This window comes from Podarcis bocagei, assembly GCF_964188305.1.
Source record: "Podarcis bocagei genome assembly, chromosome: 7".
Classification (NCBI taxonomy): Eukaryota; Metazoa; Chordata; class Lepidosauria; order Squamata; family Lacertidae; genus Podarcis; species Podarcis bocagei.
In genome coordinates, this window is record NC_138132.1 from 34,320,908 (window position 1) to 34,336,715 (window position 15,808).

At 48.1% G+C, this 15,808-nt stretch overlaps 1 protein-coding gene and 1 long non-coding RNA gene across 2 annotated transcripts; one reads left to right on the top strand and one right to left on the bottom strand.

Moving 5' to 3' along the window:
- The first annotated feature begins 2,105 nt into the window (after nt 1-2,105).
- On the top strand, nt 2,106-11,687 carry MYCL (MYCL proto-oncogene, bHLH transcription factor). Its single transcript, XM_081203474.1, has 2 exons — nt 2,106-2,792; nt 8,696-11,687. Exons 1-2 carry the CDS (start codon nt 2,318-2,320, stop codon nt 9,286-9,288), a joined length of 1,068 nt encoding a protein of 355 aa, XP_081059600.1. The 5' UTR covers nt 2,106-2,317; the 3' UTR covers nt 9,289-11,687.
- LOC308592180 lies at nt 9,342-13,311 on the bottom strand. Its single transcript, XR_014010413.1, has 2 exons — nt 13,026-13,311; nt 9,342-12,796 (listed from the first exon to the last, which is right to left on the bottom strand). It is a non-coding gene; the product is annotated as an uncharacterized lncRNA (long non-coding RNA).
- Between the last annotated feature and the right edge of the window lie 2,497 nt (nt 13,312-15,808).

Sequence of the window (15,808 nt, forward strand, 5' to 3'; positions counted from 1 at the left end):
CATGACTCCCTGGGTTGTGAGTGAGCTTTTAAGTTACTCAGAATCTTTTATCAAACAGTATGCTAAAAAGAAAAGCAAAATACTGTAATAAGATGAAAGCAAACACCCGCCTTGGGGTGGGATGGGATTCGGCACTGCCTGCAGTTTGTTTCAAGTCTAAGATGCTGTTGGAGGAAGTTTGTGCAGATGAATAGGATCAAAATCATGCCTTACCAAGTTACGGTTAACTTTAGAAACATGGGTGTCTTATGATTCCTATTCTTATTCTGCATACCATAGTATTAAATAATGGTTGAGTATTTCTCCATGATCCTAGTGCAGCCCAGTTATATGCTTGTAAGGTCACAGGAAGGAGCAGTGGTGCCAATCAGGTAGAGAGGGGCAACTACCTGGGGGTAGGGCCAGGACCTGATTGGCAGGCAACTGACCAGTCAGACTGGCATAGCCTGGAGCCTCCAGAAGCAGCCAGACCAATGGAAATGCTACATCAGGAACCTTAGGAGAAGCACCACTCTCTGCCTCACCTGCTCTAATTTCCCCTGGCAGTATTTGAACCAGTGCTCCTGGGAGTATGTCTGCATCCTTGTTTTAGTGTATGCACAACCTAACTGACTATCCCCTTTTCAATTAATGATGGCTTGTGGGAAAGAAAGAAAGGAAGGAAGAAAGAAAGGAAGGAAGGAATAATTGAATTGGCAGCCTCCTGTATATATTTATGTGGCTGTTTTGCAAACTACATGGTATCACATGAACCAGTAGCTTCCCCAAGTTGTTGATGGCTGCTTTAACAGACACAACCACAGGGCTCCTTTGGCTGTGCTGATGGTTGCTGCGTAGTTCTGTGTTTCTTGTCTGTTGTAGGTGTGGTGACTTGAAAGACATGGGGCCTCGGTTGGTTGGTTGGCTCCCTCCATCCATGTGTGGCATAAGCGACACAGTCCCTAATTGGTGGGCATGTATGCTTTCTTTACACAACTTGTGTACTTTCTGGTGGTGTTGTTTTTCCTGATCTGCCTGTGCTGAGCATGCAATGGATTTAGCAGCCATCCTGGTGTGGTATAGCTTTGGTCATAGAGTAATATGAATACTAGAGCTTAATTTCTGTCCCAAGGTAAAGGTAAAGGGACCCTTGACCATTAGGTCCAGTTGTGGCCGACTCTGGGGTTGCGGCGCTCATCTTGCTTTATTGGCCGAGGGAGCTGGAGTACAGCTTCCGGGTCATGTGGCCAGCATCATGACTAAGCCGCTTCTGGCAAAGCAGAACAACGCACGGAAATGGCGTTTACCTTCCCGCCGGAGGTATTTATCTACTTGCACTTTGACGTGCTTTTGAACTGCTAGGTTGGCAGGAGCAGGGACCGAGCAACGGGAGCTCACCCCGTCGCGGGGATTCGAACCACCGACCTTCTGATCGGCAAGTCCTAGGCTCTGTGGTTTAACCCACAGTGCCACCTGCGTCCCTTAATTTCTGTCCTGGAGCATGTAAATAACAGTACCACTGAGTATGTGCAGAGAGTCTTGCTTCCTGGTTATGCCTAAACTGCTCCCAATAGGAATGAGTGAAGCTGTCTTTTACTGGTCCATCTTGTTCAGCATCTTCCACACTGACTGGTAGCAGCTCTGCAGAATTTCAGGAAGGGAATTTCTCCCAGCCCTACCTGGAGATGTCAGGGATTGAACCTGGGATCTTTGCATCTAGGATAGCAACAGGTTTGTTTTAGCCCAAAGGCTTTTTACCAGAAAGGATAAATATGGATTAAACAGGCTGGTATTTTGATGCCAGGTATGTGTATGGGCATTGCACTTTTCTTCTTTTTTGTCTGCACGCAGAGCGCCGATTTCACAATAAACACCTGTCTAGAAGCCCTGGCACTTGTGCCCCAACAGCAGCAGCTCTGCACCTCCAGCTGGGCTCGCCCGCTCCCTTCGCAGCAAGGTGGGCCAACGCGAGCAGCTCCCGCGGAGCGAGCCGCTGTCTGCCCCCGCCCCCTTGTGCAAATCCAGCGCTCCTAATTGGTTCGGCTTGTGGCACGGGCGGGGCTCGAGGCGCCAGACGCGATATAAGGGAGCGAGCGAACAATGCGCCTCGATCCCGACTGGGTCGCGTTGGGGGGGCGGGGAAGCGGGAAAAGCCGCGCTTTCGGCAGCGGAGCGGGCGAGCGAGCGAGCACAGAAAGGCTAAGCTACCAAACCAGGCGGCGGCACCGCCTTCTTAGTTGAAAAAGCCCGGCGCTTGCACTTTTCCAGGCGGAGGAGCGCGCCCTACCGCGCGCTGCGCTCAGGTGAGCTCCCGTCGCAGGTGGGACGCGAGCAAGCCATGGAGCTCGACCTGCCTCAGGCGCCGCCGGCGCCGCCCTACTTCTACGACCACCAAGAGTCGCCCGGCGACGACTTCCACCGCTCGAGCGCGCCCAGCGAGGACATCTGGAAGAAGTTCGAGCTGCTGCCCAGTCCGCCGGCCTCGCCGCTGGCGCCGGGCCCCGCCGAGGACGCGGCCGCCGACTACCTGCTGGAGCCCGGCCGGCTGCTGGGCAACCTGAGCGCATTCGTCCTCCGCGACTGCATGTGGAGCGGCTTCTCGGCCCGCGAGCGCCTGGAGAAAGCCATGGGCGAGAAGCTGACCGCCAAGCCGCCCGCCCAGGGCCCGCCAGCCGCCCCCGCCCCCACCGCCGCCCAAGCACCGCACGACGCCGCGCTAGGCGGGCTGTGCGTGGCCCCCGGCGCCGTCTTCGCCTGGCCCGCCGACTGCAAGCTCCCGCCCTCCTCCGGCTCCGAGAGCCAAAGCGAATCGGGTAAGGCTGCCTCCGGGCCGGGGAGCGGGGCGGCGGACCGCACGGTACCCCCCAGGGGCACCCAGTCCTGCAGCTCTGGCTGGGCGCCGAAAGTTTCTCTCCCGGGACAAAAGGCTCCTCTCGCTCTTAATTTCCCGTGGCGCCCCTTGGACTGCGCCCCCTGTCTTCCCAGGTCTCCGTGCAGAATTCTGCAGTCCCCTTGGAGGGATCTTTTATTGCAAAATTCTCCGAGCTCTTGCATTTACTCTGCCCCCCTCCCGCCCCACTTCTTCACCAGAGGTTCTACTTTCAGGGGGAAGTGTGCATTGTCGTCCCGGCCCAGCTTCCCAAGGCTGCTGCTGGGACTTGCATAACGTGGTGAGCCCAACCCATCTGTCTTGCTTCCTCCTCCAACCTCTCCCAATTTAGCACCCTTTAGCACAGCCGGCGGGGGAGGGGGTGCCTGCCGCAGGACCGAAAAGAGAAGAAAAGGCGCCACTTGCGCAACTCCCTCCACCACTCCAGGAGGTTGGGTGGGGGGACCCAAGATACAGAGCATTTCTTTGAGAGGTTGCATTTCAGCAGGGCGGGCTTCTCCAGAGTTTCCTGGTTCAGGTTGTAAACGCTGTCTATAAACCTGTGTTTATTGAAAAAGTTTGGCTTGGTTGGTGTTGCAGGCTGCTTATGCTTGTGGATTCTGGAGGGTTGCCACAGTAGACCTGTGATGGACAAAGGCTCTGGAAGGATTTGACCTGGGAAATACAAGAATTGTCTTGCAAACCCCCCTCCTCCCACAAAATGTTGAATGCAGTCTCAGGTCAGGTTCTGCAGCCAAGGGGAACCAGCCATATTATGCATGTTATAAAAGTTTTGTTGCATAAGTGCCCTCATCTATGCTTATAAGTGCATCAGTTGACATGTAACCACTACTTTGCTGAGTTTGCTAACCTAGATCAGTCCAAAACAGCATCTCCACTGGCTGGTGCTGGTGGGAGTTGTAGTCCAAAACATCTGGAGGGCCCAAGGTTGGGGAAGCAAAGTCATTCCCATTTGATTATTGGCACATGACTTGCTGTTCAGCTATCCTCTGATGGAGGCATGCAAAGGCAGTGTGTGTGTGAATGGGATCATAAAGACCACCTTTCTGTCTTTGAATCCAAAGAGTCATCAACCCCTTGCAATGCAGGAGTCAACATCAATGGGGAAGAACCGTAATTCTTTGGTAGAGCATCACCTTTGTATGGAGAAGGTTTGAAATTCGATCTCTGGCATCTCCAAGTAGAACTGAGAATCATCCTTTCAAATCCTAGTAAGCTGTTGCAAGTCAGTATAGAATCTAGACAATACTGACTTGGTACAGTATAAGGTAGCTTCCTATGCAGGATTGAACTACTCACAGCTAGAAGCCTGCCTCTGTCTTTTCAAGTCTCTAAGGAAGGAAATTTCACAACCTCTTCCTTCTCCCCCAGCCCAGCCCAATTTGTTTGGCTAATCTGATCTCAATGCTTTTAAATCTTAAGTTTTTAAAAATGCTTTCATTCTGTTTGGATTGATGTACCTCGCTTGCACGTCCAGTCCTCATTTGTAGGCAGACCACAGAATAATAGCAGGACTTTCTGTACACACCAACATATTTAGGGGGCAACCTTCTTTGTGAGCCTCTAGCAACCTTTGCCAACCTGGTCCGTCCCCCTTGCAAACTCTCACCTGCTTCAGGTTGTTTGGACTGCAACTCCCAACAGCCCCAACTAGAACACCACATGAATATTGTGTTCAGGGTTAACATTGCTATAAATAAACTTGTGGCATGTGTTATCCCTTGAAAAACTGACATAGCCTTGAAATGGGCACACTTTCTAATACTCTGGCCTTGTTGTTAATCCTTGTAGGGCTGAGTCACTGGGTAAGCAGTGACTGCTTATATGACTCACTATAGAGCCTGAATAGGGCTTGGGTTGAGAAACAAATTGGGTATAAGATTTAATTACATTAGGAGAAGCAGGTCTTAATCTCAATTAGCAGAAGGGGCGGGGAATGTTATTGATTTATTTAATTGTGCTTGCCCTTGCTGACCTGGACTTTTCACCCCCATCAGCATCTAGGCTCCTCCTTCAGATGCTGTTTTTTTCAGCCAGTCACATGATTCCTGGGACAAAAAGCAACAGATGCAAGTGTTTGTGTGTGTGCACTCTCAATAGCTCACTATGCCAATGAGAGATGGAGGGTAGGTAACAGCAGTGTTTCAAGCACTGCTATTGGCTGATTGCCAGGATGCTTGGAGAAGGTTGTTCTCACGGAGTCACATTTTTTTTTATTAATGGGAAAGTGCTGATTGTTTGCCCAATGCAAGTTTTAGAAGGAGACCACTTAAAAATGCAAAGCAAGTGGGGGGAAGGCAAAGTGGGGGCATAGCTGGCCTGTGTTCTTTCTTTATAAATTAATGGAGGCAGAAACAAGGCTTAAACAATGCAATTGGGGGCACCAGATAGTGTGCACTGTGGATGAGAACTTATGTGGAGGGCTGGGAGGGTGTGGAGCACAAGCCTTGCTGAAACTGAGCCTGCTGCAGGAGACCTTTCCCTGTCCATAGAATTAAGCAGACGGAGCAAGCTGGAGTGTCCACTGTATGCTCTGCTGCTACCATTGTCTGGCTGTGATTCTCCATTTGCCATGGGCTTTAATGGCTTGGAACCTCTGGCACAGAGATGGGATAAAATAACACTGCTGAGTTCCGCTATGCCATTCTTCCCTAGCCTCGTGCTCTCCAGGTCTTTTGGACTACAACTCCCATCAGTGCAGGCATGCCAATTCTAGGGGGTCAATGTGTCTCATTATTGGTTGGAAGGAGGTCAGTTGCACATCTCAGCTTCAGTGGCTGGCTTCTGCAGACGACAACGTTGCATGTGTGACATCACACAAGCACAATACGCATCTGCACTCTCAGTCTTGGGTGTGGCTATGTGTGTGAGCAACTTGGCGCTTCTGCGTCAGTGCTGGCTATCATGAGCTGACTTGATAGAAGCAGTGAATTCCTTCCACCCATGTTTCTGAAGAGTTAAAAATTTTGACCCTTCCCCATTTGTGACATGAGGTGGTTTTCTTCTGCATATGATGGTGCTTAAGCTTTTGAAAAAGGAGGACAAGAGTATCTTGCACTCTCCTGGGGGCCTCATGGTAGTGAGCTGTCACAGAAGCTTGTAAAAATGGTTTTTAGACATGCGCCCCACAGAAGACTGTCTATGTGCCTTGTTCCTGAGAGCAAGCAAGAGGAGCCTTAGCAGGTGACATGTGAAATGCTGGAGACATGCTTTGAATGACTCCTACTCTTAAGTAGGCACGACGCCACCTTCTGTGTAACTTGAAATCATTTTCATTGTGTATTTCTGTGAAAAATATGCCTCCTGTAGTTTTCTCCACAAGGGCCCTTGGTCAGTTTCTAGGAAACATTGTCTATGTGCAACCTGTCACAGGCTGTCTTAGGCATACAAGTTCCATTGTCCTCAGCAGAACTTAATTCCAGCCAACACAGATAGGGAGAAGCTTTCCTCTGAAAGCTGTTGCTGCAGTAAACCAGATGGCTGATTTCTTGCTCATGCAGACTAGCGGGACTTCGCTTTGTGAGTTCAGAACCGATCTCTTTGTTTTCTACTGTGATAACCTTTCCCCTTAAACTTCTTTCTTTAAAAAACTCTGACCACTTTGTCTGAAGGCTGTATAACTTGAATCTTTTGAAAGTCACTCAAGCCTTCTGTGCAAAGGCCTTTAAAGGACCTTCTCTTCCCACCCCCTTCCTGTATACTGGATGGGGAGGTGCCGAGATCCTTTCTGTGCATCTCTGGCTAAGTGGGGAGGGCTGCCCACTGTGTGTGTTGGGGAGGTTGTTTGTGCAGGGGAATGGAATCCTTTGAACAGGATTTACTACTTCTGAAAAGTAGCAAATCCCTCCTGAAGTGTGAAGCTGTAGGGGCAAAGGCCATCTCTCCCCATTCCCTGCTTCATTTACAATTCCAATGGGCAATGAAAGAGCCTTGGGGGGTGGAGGTTGGGGGAGAGATAGAGCTTTAGCAGTAAACTTTGTTCCAGGCCAATGGTGACTATTGCCCCCAGTCTTTTTAATTGGGGATGGGGAGCATAGGAATGCCTTGATGATGGCCTGGCCTTTTGTCCCTTACAATTGCCTTTGGGAAAGCCACCCCCTCCCCTCCAGGGACACAAAGACAAAAAACCTCCATTCCATTGCAATTGTTAACAGACCCTTGGGGACAGAAATGTTCATCCCTCCCCAGAATGAAGCTCCCAGTACCACAGGATTCCTGCAGGAATTACATTTGCTCAGGACTTTGCAATAGCACCAAGTCAGACTGCTTGAGAGAAGGTAGATCAGACCGCTCATCCTTTCAGTAAATGCTAAAGGTTAAGAATCTAGTCTTTGCCCTCAAAATAAAGCAGCTTACAGGGTGAGATTTGAATCTGGAACCATGCCCAACACTTTATGGAGTGGGCAATAAGTACATTAGGATGCTCTAGTAGTAGATTGGGAAGGACTTTTCAGTTTGCCTTTTAAAAAAAGAAATAAGTGAAAACCTTCTGGTCGGCCTTGAGCTAATGACTTATCTTTCATCTTGGGTGTTCTTCATACGAAAATGAGCACTACTTGGTGGATTTTGATGTGGTGTTTATAGCTCTGTTTACCAGTTTCTGAGTTGTGTAGCTTCACCGTTAATTTAAAAGCATACTTATTCTGCTCTTTAGGCGAAAAGATAAATGAAAACAAGGAGGGGAAAAGAAAACAAGTGAACTTGATAATCAGTTCTTAAAGTTAGTTTTCATCTCTATATATGGCTTATGAGGTGCAGAAGGAACCTGGCTCAGCAGGTGCATCTTAAATAACCCCTTTGCCCTGCACTTCACCCCCTGGCTTGTGCATCTTCCTAGTCCTTTCCTACTTCAGCCTCTGCTGTGTGTGGTAGCTTCAGGAACCAAAAGAGATGAAGAGACCCACCTGTCCCCAGTTGGCCTCAGTGCTCAATAGTAAGACATCTGTAGACGAGCTCTTTGCTGATTCTGCAGAAACAGATTTCATAGCATCCCTGGAGCCAGGGATTAAAAGAAAGGTGGGGCTTTGCCTTGCCCTTTTGTTTTCAGTCCCCTCCCCCCCCCTCCACAACATTTGGTGCAGGTCCCCATCTCTTCTTCATCATTCTCCACTGATATTTGAGCAACCTTTGTCACCACCCTGTGTGTGTGCAAGTTCTCCATTTGGGATTCAGGAAGGAGGAAAAGTAGAGAGGCTTCAGTAGTAATCTTTAGGAAGCCTTTGATAGCTCAGGTCTGGGAAGGTGATGACTTGCCCCAAATGTGCTGCTCCTTCTGTGATGCAGCTGATGTTGGTTACTGCTTCCCAGATTCTTACTACTTCAAATGGAGCTGCATGGTTTTATGTTCCTGAACACCTGCTCCCCTCAAAATGCTTGGACCACTACCTTGTTGCAACTTGCAATGGCATAGAAAGGTTGGTTCCTTCATTAGACACCTCATGCAGTTCTGTTTAGAATAAGGAACTGGGAATCGGTCCCAGACCCTTTGAGGAATCCAGTTCCACTTGATGTACAGAGCTGGCTTTGAAGCAAAGCAGGTTGAGTCTAGTCAGTGAGGCTGCCTTGTAACCTCAGTACAGCTTGAATGTATGTATGCTGCCTTGATTTTCGTGGTGGTAAAAAAGTGGGGTGATAAAAAAGTCAGCTACACTTCCCATCATCCCTGTCCATTGGCTAAGCTGGCTGAGGCTGATGGGAGCTGTAGTACAAAACATCTGGGGGGCACCTGGTTGGCTGCATGAAACCCACCATGGTGTGCTAACTTGTGTGTTACTGCCTGAAGGTTTACCAAGGTTTAATGGCTTGTTCCCTCTTGTTTGTACACAGAAGGGGAAGAAATTGACGTGGTGACGGTTGAGAAGAGGCAGTCGCTGGGTGTGAGGAAGCCGGTGACCATCACTGTGCGGGCTGACCCCTTGGACCCTTGCATGAAACGTTTCCACATATCCATCCACCAGCAGCAGCACAATTACGCAGCCCGCTCACCACCCGAGGCTTGTTCCTGCACCACTGCCTTGGAGAAAAGCAGTCAAGAGGAAGAGGAGGAGGAGGAGGAGGAGGATGGTGGTGCACAGTCCCTGAGGCAAGTGGCAGAGCCTTCCTCTCTTGAACCTTTCCTCCTGAAATCCGGGAGCGCTCCCAGTTCGGACAGTGAAGACGTGACCAAGCGGAAAAACCACAACTACTTGGAGCGCAAGCGGCGCAACGACCTGCGCTCGCGTTTCCTGGCACTGAGGGACCAGGTCCCTGGTCTCGCCACCTGCCCCAAAACCCCCAAAGTGGTGGTGCTGAGCAAAGCGTCAGAGTATCTGCAGTCACTACTCAAAGCAGAGCAGCAGATGGTTGCTGAGAAGAAGCTGCTAAAATTGCATCAGCTTCAGCTGTTGAAACGGATTTCGTACCTCAAGAGTGCGCATTAGCTGCCAGGAACTCCAAACTGCTTGCCAGCCTGATCTCTGCACTTTTTGTGGGGGGGGGGGGAACCAAACAAAAACAAATTGGTTTGTTGACTTGCAGATCCCAGAATGCAATGCAGCTGGTGCACACAAATGGGGGCTTGCATTCCATACACTATTTTCCACCCTGGTCTTCTCTCTTAGCCAGTTATGGGTGCTGGAGAATCTCCTAAGTTGTGCAGGAGTGATGATGATCAGGGCAGTGGGGTTGAGCGGGGTTTAGCTACTCAGACTTCAGCTTCTACAGCAAAATGCTGACTTCTTCACAGGCTGAATGAGCCTCCATTCTGGTTGGGATCACCAGAGGCCTGAGTGTTTCTCTGGAAAAGCATCTTGTGGAATGCTTCACAGTACTTTCTGACAGAGGGGCCTGAGTCAACATTTCTAAAGCTGGGGCAAAGATGGACCCTTCAGTTGTCTCTCCCAAGAGGCTCCTTCTGTTTCCCCCAGTCAAAGTTGGATTGTAAACACTGGCTATGGATAGTTCTACATACCCTCTTTTCCCCCCAGGCTCTGCTTCTTGCCACTGGCATTTAAGAAGACAGATATCTTGTGCAATTTGTTTCTTTTTTTACAATGGTCCTACGCAATAGACTTTTTCCCACCCCCAAGCACACTCCCCCGCCCTATTTTCCAATGTTGTTTAGGATTGACAGCTCTCTTCCCTTCTTGGAATTTATTATGGGTGAATTTTTAAATGTCGCCACCTCTGATGTCCTGGCTAGGGCTTATAGGAGTTGTAGCCCAAAACATCTGGAGGGTACCAGGTGGAGAATGTCACATTATGTGAAGTTATTTCACAGCTGACACTTGAAGACAGCTTAAATCTGGCTTTTGCTTGAGATCTACAGCTAGATAACCCCTCAGGCTAAGATCAGTGCCTTTCACACTTGAGGTGGAAAAAAATATTGGGCAGATCTACACCATGCACTTAAAGCACATGACTTCCCCCACCCAATCCCCAAAGAATCCTGGCATCTGTAGTTTCTCACAGAGCCAGAATTCCCAGCACCCTCAACAAACTAAAGTTCCCAGGATTCTTTGGGTGAAAACATGTGCTTTAAAATGTATGGTGTGATTCTGCCCTTAATGGCATCAGCATAATAGACCCCAAAGTGGATTGATTTCAGTGGGATTAATTCAGGTGAACTTCCAATCAGTTGTGTCCAGTGATGATGCTGTCTTGCTGTGTCAACCTTGAATCTGCCCCTCGGGGGTAATTCCTCTTTCTGAGATGGAGGGGTGCAGAACCTTCTCTCAAGAACTGTTAGAGGCTTTATGTGTGCATTTAAGACATTCTCCCCCCCTCCCCCCCCACAACTGTTCCTTCACTGGAAATGCACTGAGATCACCTTGGATTTCATTTACCTCATACTTATTTTTCCACTTGGGCAATGCAGCTTCTTGTCTTTGGTTTTGTATATCCTAGAATCCATTGTTGTGACTGCCTGATTCTTTATACTGGATGACTTTTTTTAAGATATACTATTTTTATACTTTTTTTAGAAATTATTTTGTAAAATACTTGTTCTTTTTTTCCTCCCAGCTTTTCAAAGATAAAACTGTGGGTAGAGGGCTCTCAGTACTGCTTTTGTAGATGAGATCGTTCAAACAGATTCAGCAGAAAAAAAATACTTCTGCTTTGACTAGAAAATGATTTCCTAAGTCAGGGGTCTGGTCCCAAGTTTCAAGCACCAATAATGAGACTATTAGACATCTTACGGGTGTTTTGGTAGAGTGGGTGGGTAAGGGAGTTCCTAGATGGGAACATTGTAATTTCAACTGCCCCCTATAGAGAAGTTTTCTACTGAAGGTGTCCTACTGATTCTTAAGACTAAGAGAAGCCTTTCCCCCTCCACCTTCCCTTTCTCTGGAAATAAAAGGGCTGCATGAATATATTTTGGGGGAAATGTGCAGTGTGGCGTTGTTAATTGATGTTTACTCACAGCTAGGTTCCACTGTGTCGCCCCCAGGAATGGGAGCACCTCAGTCCCATGCATAAAGAGAAAGAAAGCAGTGATAATGTGGTGATGTGTTTTTTGCTCTGGTTTTGCCAGGTCCTTAACAGCTTTTGTTGAGCTGGCTGGGGCTACCCCCCTCTCCCTCCTTCCCTTTTATGCAGATCCCTCCCACCCATCCTCCTTTGTCTCTTGGGTAGGGAGAGGCCAGAGCTGGAGGTGATGGATGACCCTTTATCTTGGCTTGCACACAGTTTGGTGGGCGCAGACTGGTCTCCCACAATGCATTGGGGGCTCCTTCAGGCGTTCTTTGACTGGCCCGCTGGAGCCTCAAGGCTGGGTGGTCAGACTTAGCACTTTCTTTGTTACCTCGCACTTCTTAAATAAACGGAATCTCAAAAAGGACAGGCTGAGTCTGCTTTTCCCCCCTCCCTTTTTGAGCCAAGGGATATATGTGAGACCCTTATCTGCAAAGATAAATCAGTCTTCGTGTTTGTAATTTGGTTGAATGCATGTTCGTTTAGTTATGTAGAGGAGGGGAAGAGGAGAAAGTTTGGACAATATCCTGGAAAAAGAGAACCAGGGGAGCATGGTTCTGGCATGTGCTCCGAAGGAAGAGCATGGGAAATGAAGAAGTAGTAGGAGAGCTGTCATAGCCCGCAGCTGAATCAACCCATCCACATGCAGCTAATAAGAGAGTGTAGGCAGGAATTCTTTCTCTGCTGCTCTTGATGTGTGGAGATTCTTTTATGTTTATATAGGACCTGGGGGGATTTTACAGTATTCTGTAGGCTTATGATGATCCTGGGATAAGAAAAAGACATAAATGGAAGACAATATTTCAGCAGCAGTAGTAGAAAATGTAAAAAGCTGTGTATTTGAGGTGATTAACTGTATTTGCACATCATCTTTCCTCTGCTGGGAGATGGACCAGACCCTCTGAAGCACTGAGCTCACCTTCTCACCTGTCTGAAAGTCCTGCCCCTGCTTTCATTTCCCTCTTACTGGCTGCACATTTCCATATTCAGCAGTGTAGCTGAAAGATCTTTTTGTAGGAATTAATGCACCCTAAATCTTTTGGCCCCCTTAGAGTTGGATTCAGTTCTCTGCAGCAAGCATTCCTTTCTGTGTCTGCCTGCCACTGGGAGCCATCAGAAGTGGAGGCAATGTATCAGCAGAGCCCCTCAGGAATCCTGGCAAAACAGACTTCTTGCCTCTGTAGCAGGTTGGGCTAGATGAACTTTGGGATGCTTTCAGCTCTGATTCTGTCAGAGCCATCCTGGTTCTGCTTGGCTCAACAACCTCTAATAAAAAAGAAAAACCCATCCCTATCAGAGGCAGGCTCTTTCACGGAGAATCAGCTTGCACCTTTAGGAAGTTCATCCTTGTGTTTAGTCTATACAGTATTTCTCTACCAGTTCAGGTCCTATCATTGGAACCAACAGATGGTGACAAATTGTTTCTATATGACAGCCACCTTCACAGTTTTGAAAGGCTCTCCTGTCACAACTTTACTTCAGACTTCACCTACCCACTTTCTTCAACATTTCCTCACAGGACTGTCTCCAGGCCTCTCACCATCTTTGTTGATATTCTCTGGGCACATTTAACATTGCTGATATCCTAAAACCATTGTGTCCAGACAGAAAGCAGAAGAGGTTGGCTAACCAGGTGACCCGGAATCATAGTCTTTAAATAGCTGTTCTTGCATAGAAAATAATGGTAAGATAAGAGGACTTTTACTTGAGGGGGTGTTTTTAAACAAGGCAAATGGGCCTAAGAACATTTGGGTTTTACTCATATCTCAACACAATGCATTAAGAAGCAAGTTTTCTTCCCCTCATTCTGAGAAGTTTTAGAACAAGCTGAACGGGTCGCACTTCTAGAACAGCAGCTATATCAGTGTGTTGTACTAAAGGAAAATCCCCTCTGCATATGTAATTTGAGAATGGACCTGTCTAGGATTGAGCACTCCAATCTGAGGTGCCAGGATGAAAGGGTCTTTGGGCTGTATCCCACTAAGTTCTCTGTAGAGTAAAGGTAAAGGGACCCCTGACCATTAGGTCCAGTCGTGACCGACTCTGGGGTTGCGGCGCTCATCTCGCTCTATGGGCCGAGGGAGCCAGCGTTTGTCCGCAGGCAGCTTCCGGGTCATGTGGTCAGCATGACTAAGCCACTTCTGGCGAACCAGAGTAGCGCACGGAAACGCCGTTTACCTTCCCGCCGGAGCGGTTCCGATTTATCTACTTGCACTTTGACGTGCTTTCAAACTGCTGGTGGGCAGGAGCAGGGACCGAGCAACGGGAGCTCACCCCGTCACAGGGATTCGAACCGCCGACCTTCTGATCGGCAAGTCCTAGGCTCTGTGGTTTAACCCACACCTGTGTCCCTCCTCTGTAGAGTAGATCCATTGAAATAAATGGATCTGAGTCATGTTCATTATCTTCAGTGGCTCTACTCTGAGTAGGAGTAGCATTAACTACACCCCTTCATGCCTGGCTCATTAAACTACACCCCTGCCGTCTCCTGGCATTTGGCCCTCAATCCTGAGGGAAGGTGGCCCTCGGCATGAAAACATTGCCTACCCTTGCAGTAGACGATGACTAAGCACTTTAGGAAAATCAAAGCATGAATCCTCCACAAGCAGATGGGAAAAGGTTTCTCTTTTATCGGGATTAAGGAGAGGCTGGGGCATGTCTGAGTCCCATTGCAAAATCAGGTATGTAGGTCAGGTGCCTCAGGACTTCAGTAGCTCTGTGGCTTCTAAAAATAGGCACCGCTGATGAAACAGACTTATTAATAAGTGCTTTACAATTCTGTTTGCTCTCAGTGTGAGGTAGATTACTGATATTCCCATTTTACAGATGGGGTATTGGGTAGGAGGTTGTGATTTACCTGAGCCTCCCAGTGGCAGAGCTGGAATTTGGATCAAGGTCCAAAACAAAATGAAATAATGTCTTATTAATGAAGACTGACAATTCATTTTTCAATGGCACAATAAATGTTCATGCTAATATGTTGCATAGTGACTACTAACAATAAATTATCTTAGTAGCATGAATTGCACCTTGGGACCTATGAAGTACAAAGTTAGGCTGGCCAACTGAACACTATGTTGCTGGCTCTGGTTAGCAGCTCATAAACTGAACATGCTGGGAACTGAACCTGAGACCTTCTGCATGTAAACCACATGTAGCACGGAGCAAAAGAACCTTAAACATCCAGCTTTCTCTTGTCATTCCATGGGCTTGTGTGGGTTTTCAGCTTGGGCAGATCATACCCTAATAGGAAGAAGAAAGCAACAGGATTCTCATGAAATGAACTCTCTTAAAGTGGAGCTTTATTTGCAGGGTTTCTTCCTGCCTTTACATGCCAAAGTGGAGTACTTAAGGCTGTCAAACATGAAATAAAACCACACCTCTACTCGTAACCAAAAACAGCATCATAATTCCAAAGGGAGGAAACTATAGATGGGTAGCCCTGTCGGAATCCTACCTAGCAGTCGTCACATGAGAGCAGAACAGCATCCAGGGTGGTAGTGTTGGATGTTAGAAGAAAGAAGACACCTCTATGTGGCAGGGAGGAAGAAAATGGCTTTACATTAATCAGCCATTGGTAGGTGATCTAGCCAGGTGTTGGCCCTTTTGACTGGCAGCTTCCTAAGCTCTGGGGTAGAGGAAGGGTGGTGGTAAAAGTGTCAGATATGGTTAGACACCCACCACTGCCATGAGCCCCCCCCCCACCATTGTAACCAGCTTTTTAACCTGCCTCCTGCTTGCCCTAACCCAGAAGGGATGTGCAAGCAAACAGGAGTGATGGCGAGGAAGAGGAGCTGCCAATACTTGCTCGCTCATTGATTCTGGCAAGCCAGCAAGCAGATTAAAAGCATGTATGCGGCAGATACCACAATGGCGAGGGGTGGTGGAGGGATCCTTCCCAAGGGCCTTCCAAAACCTGGAGCCAGCACTGGGCACTGAAAGCTGGCTTATACCAAGCTGGGCCATTGAGTTCAGTGTTGTCTACACAGTGGCCATCCAGATGTTTCAAGGATGTTGGGGATGGTTGATAAACTCTGGAAGGCTGCAGGCTTCCTAGCCTTGGTCAACACTGACTAGTAGCAATCTCCAGAGTTTCAGAAGGGACATTCTCAACCCTACCTGGAGATGGGATCTTCTGCATGCAAAACAGGTAGTCTACCACTGAGATATAATTCATTTTCTCAGTCCAGGTACCTGCCTTCCTAAAGTTTAACTGGACACACCAGTGAGGATTGAACCTGGGAACTTTTTGTGTGCCAAACCTATGCTCTACAAGGTAGTCTTTGAACCTCTTTTGTTTTGACTTCAAAGTGTAACCAGACCAGAAGCCCATTTTTAAAAATCTAGCACAGATCTTCCTTATAATACTACCCCAAACATACTGCATGTGTAGGCATATACACATAAACAAAGAAAGCCTAGTTCAAAGTCTTCCTCTAACATCTTGAATGATTTTTCAGAAAGCATTGTTACTTATTTTCAGACAGC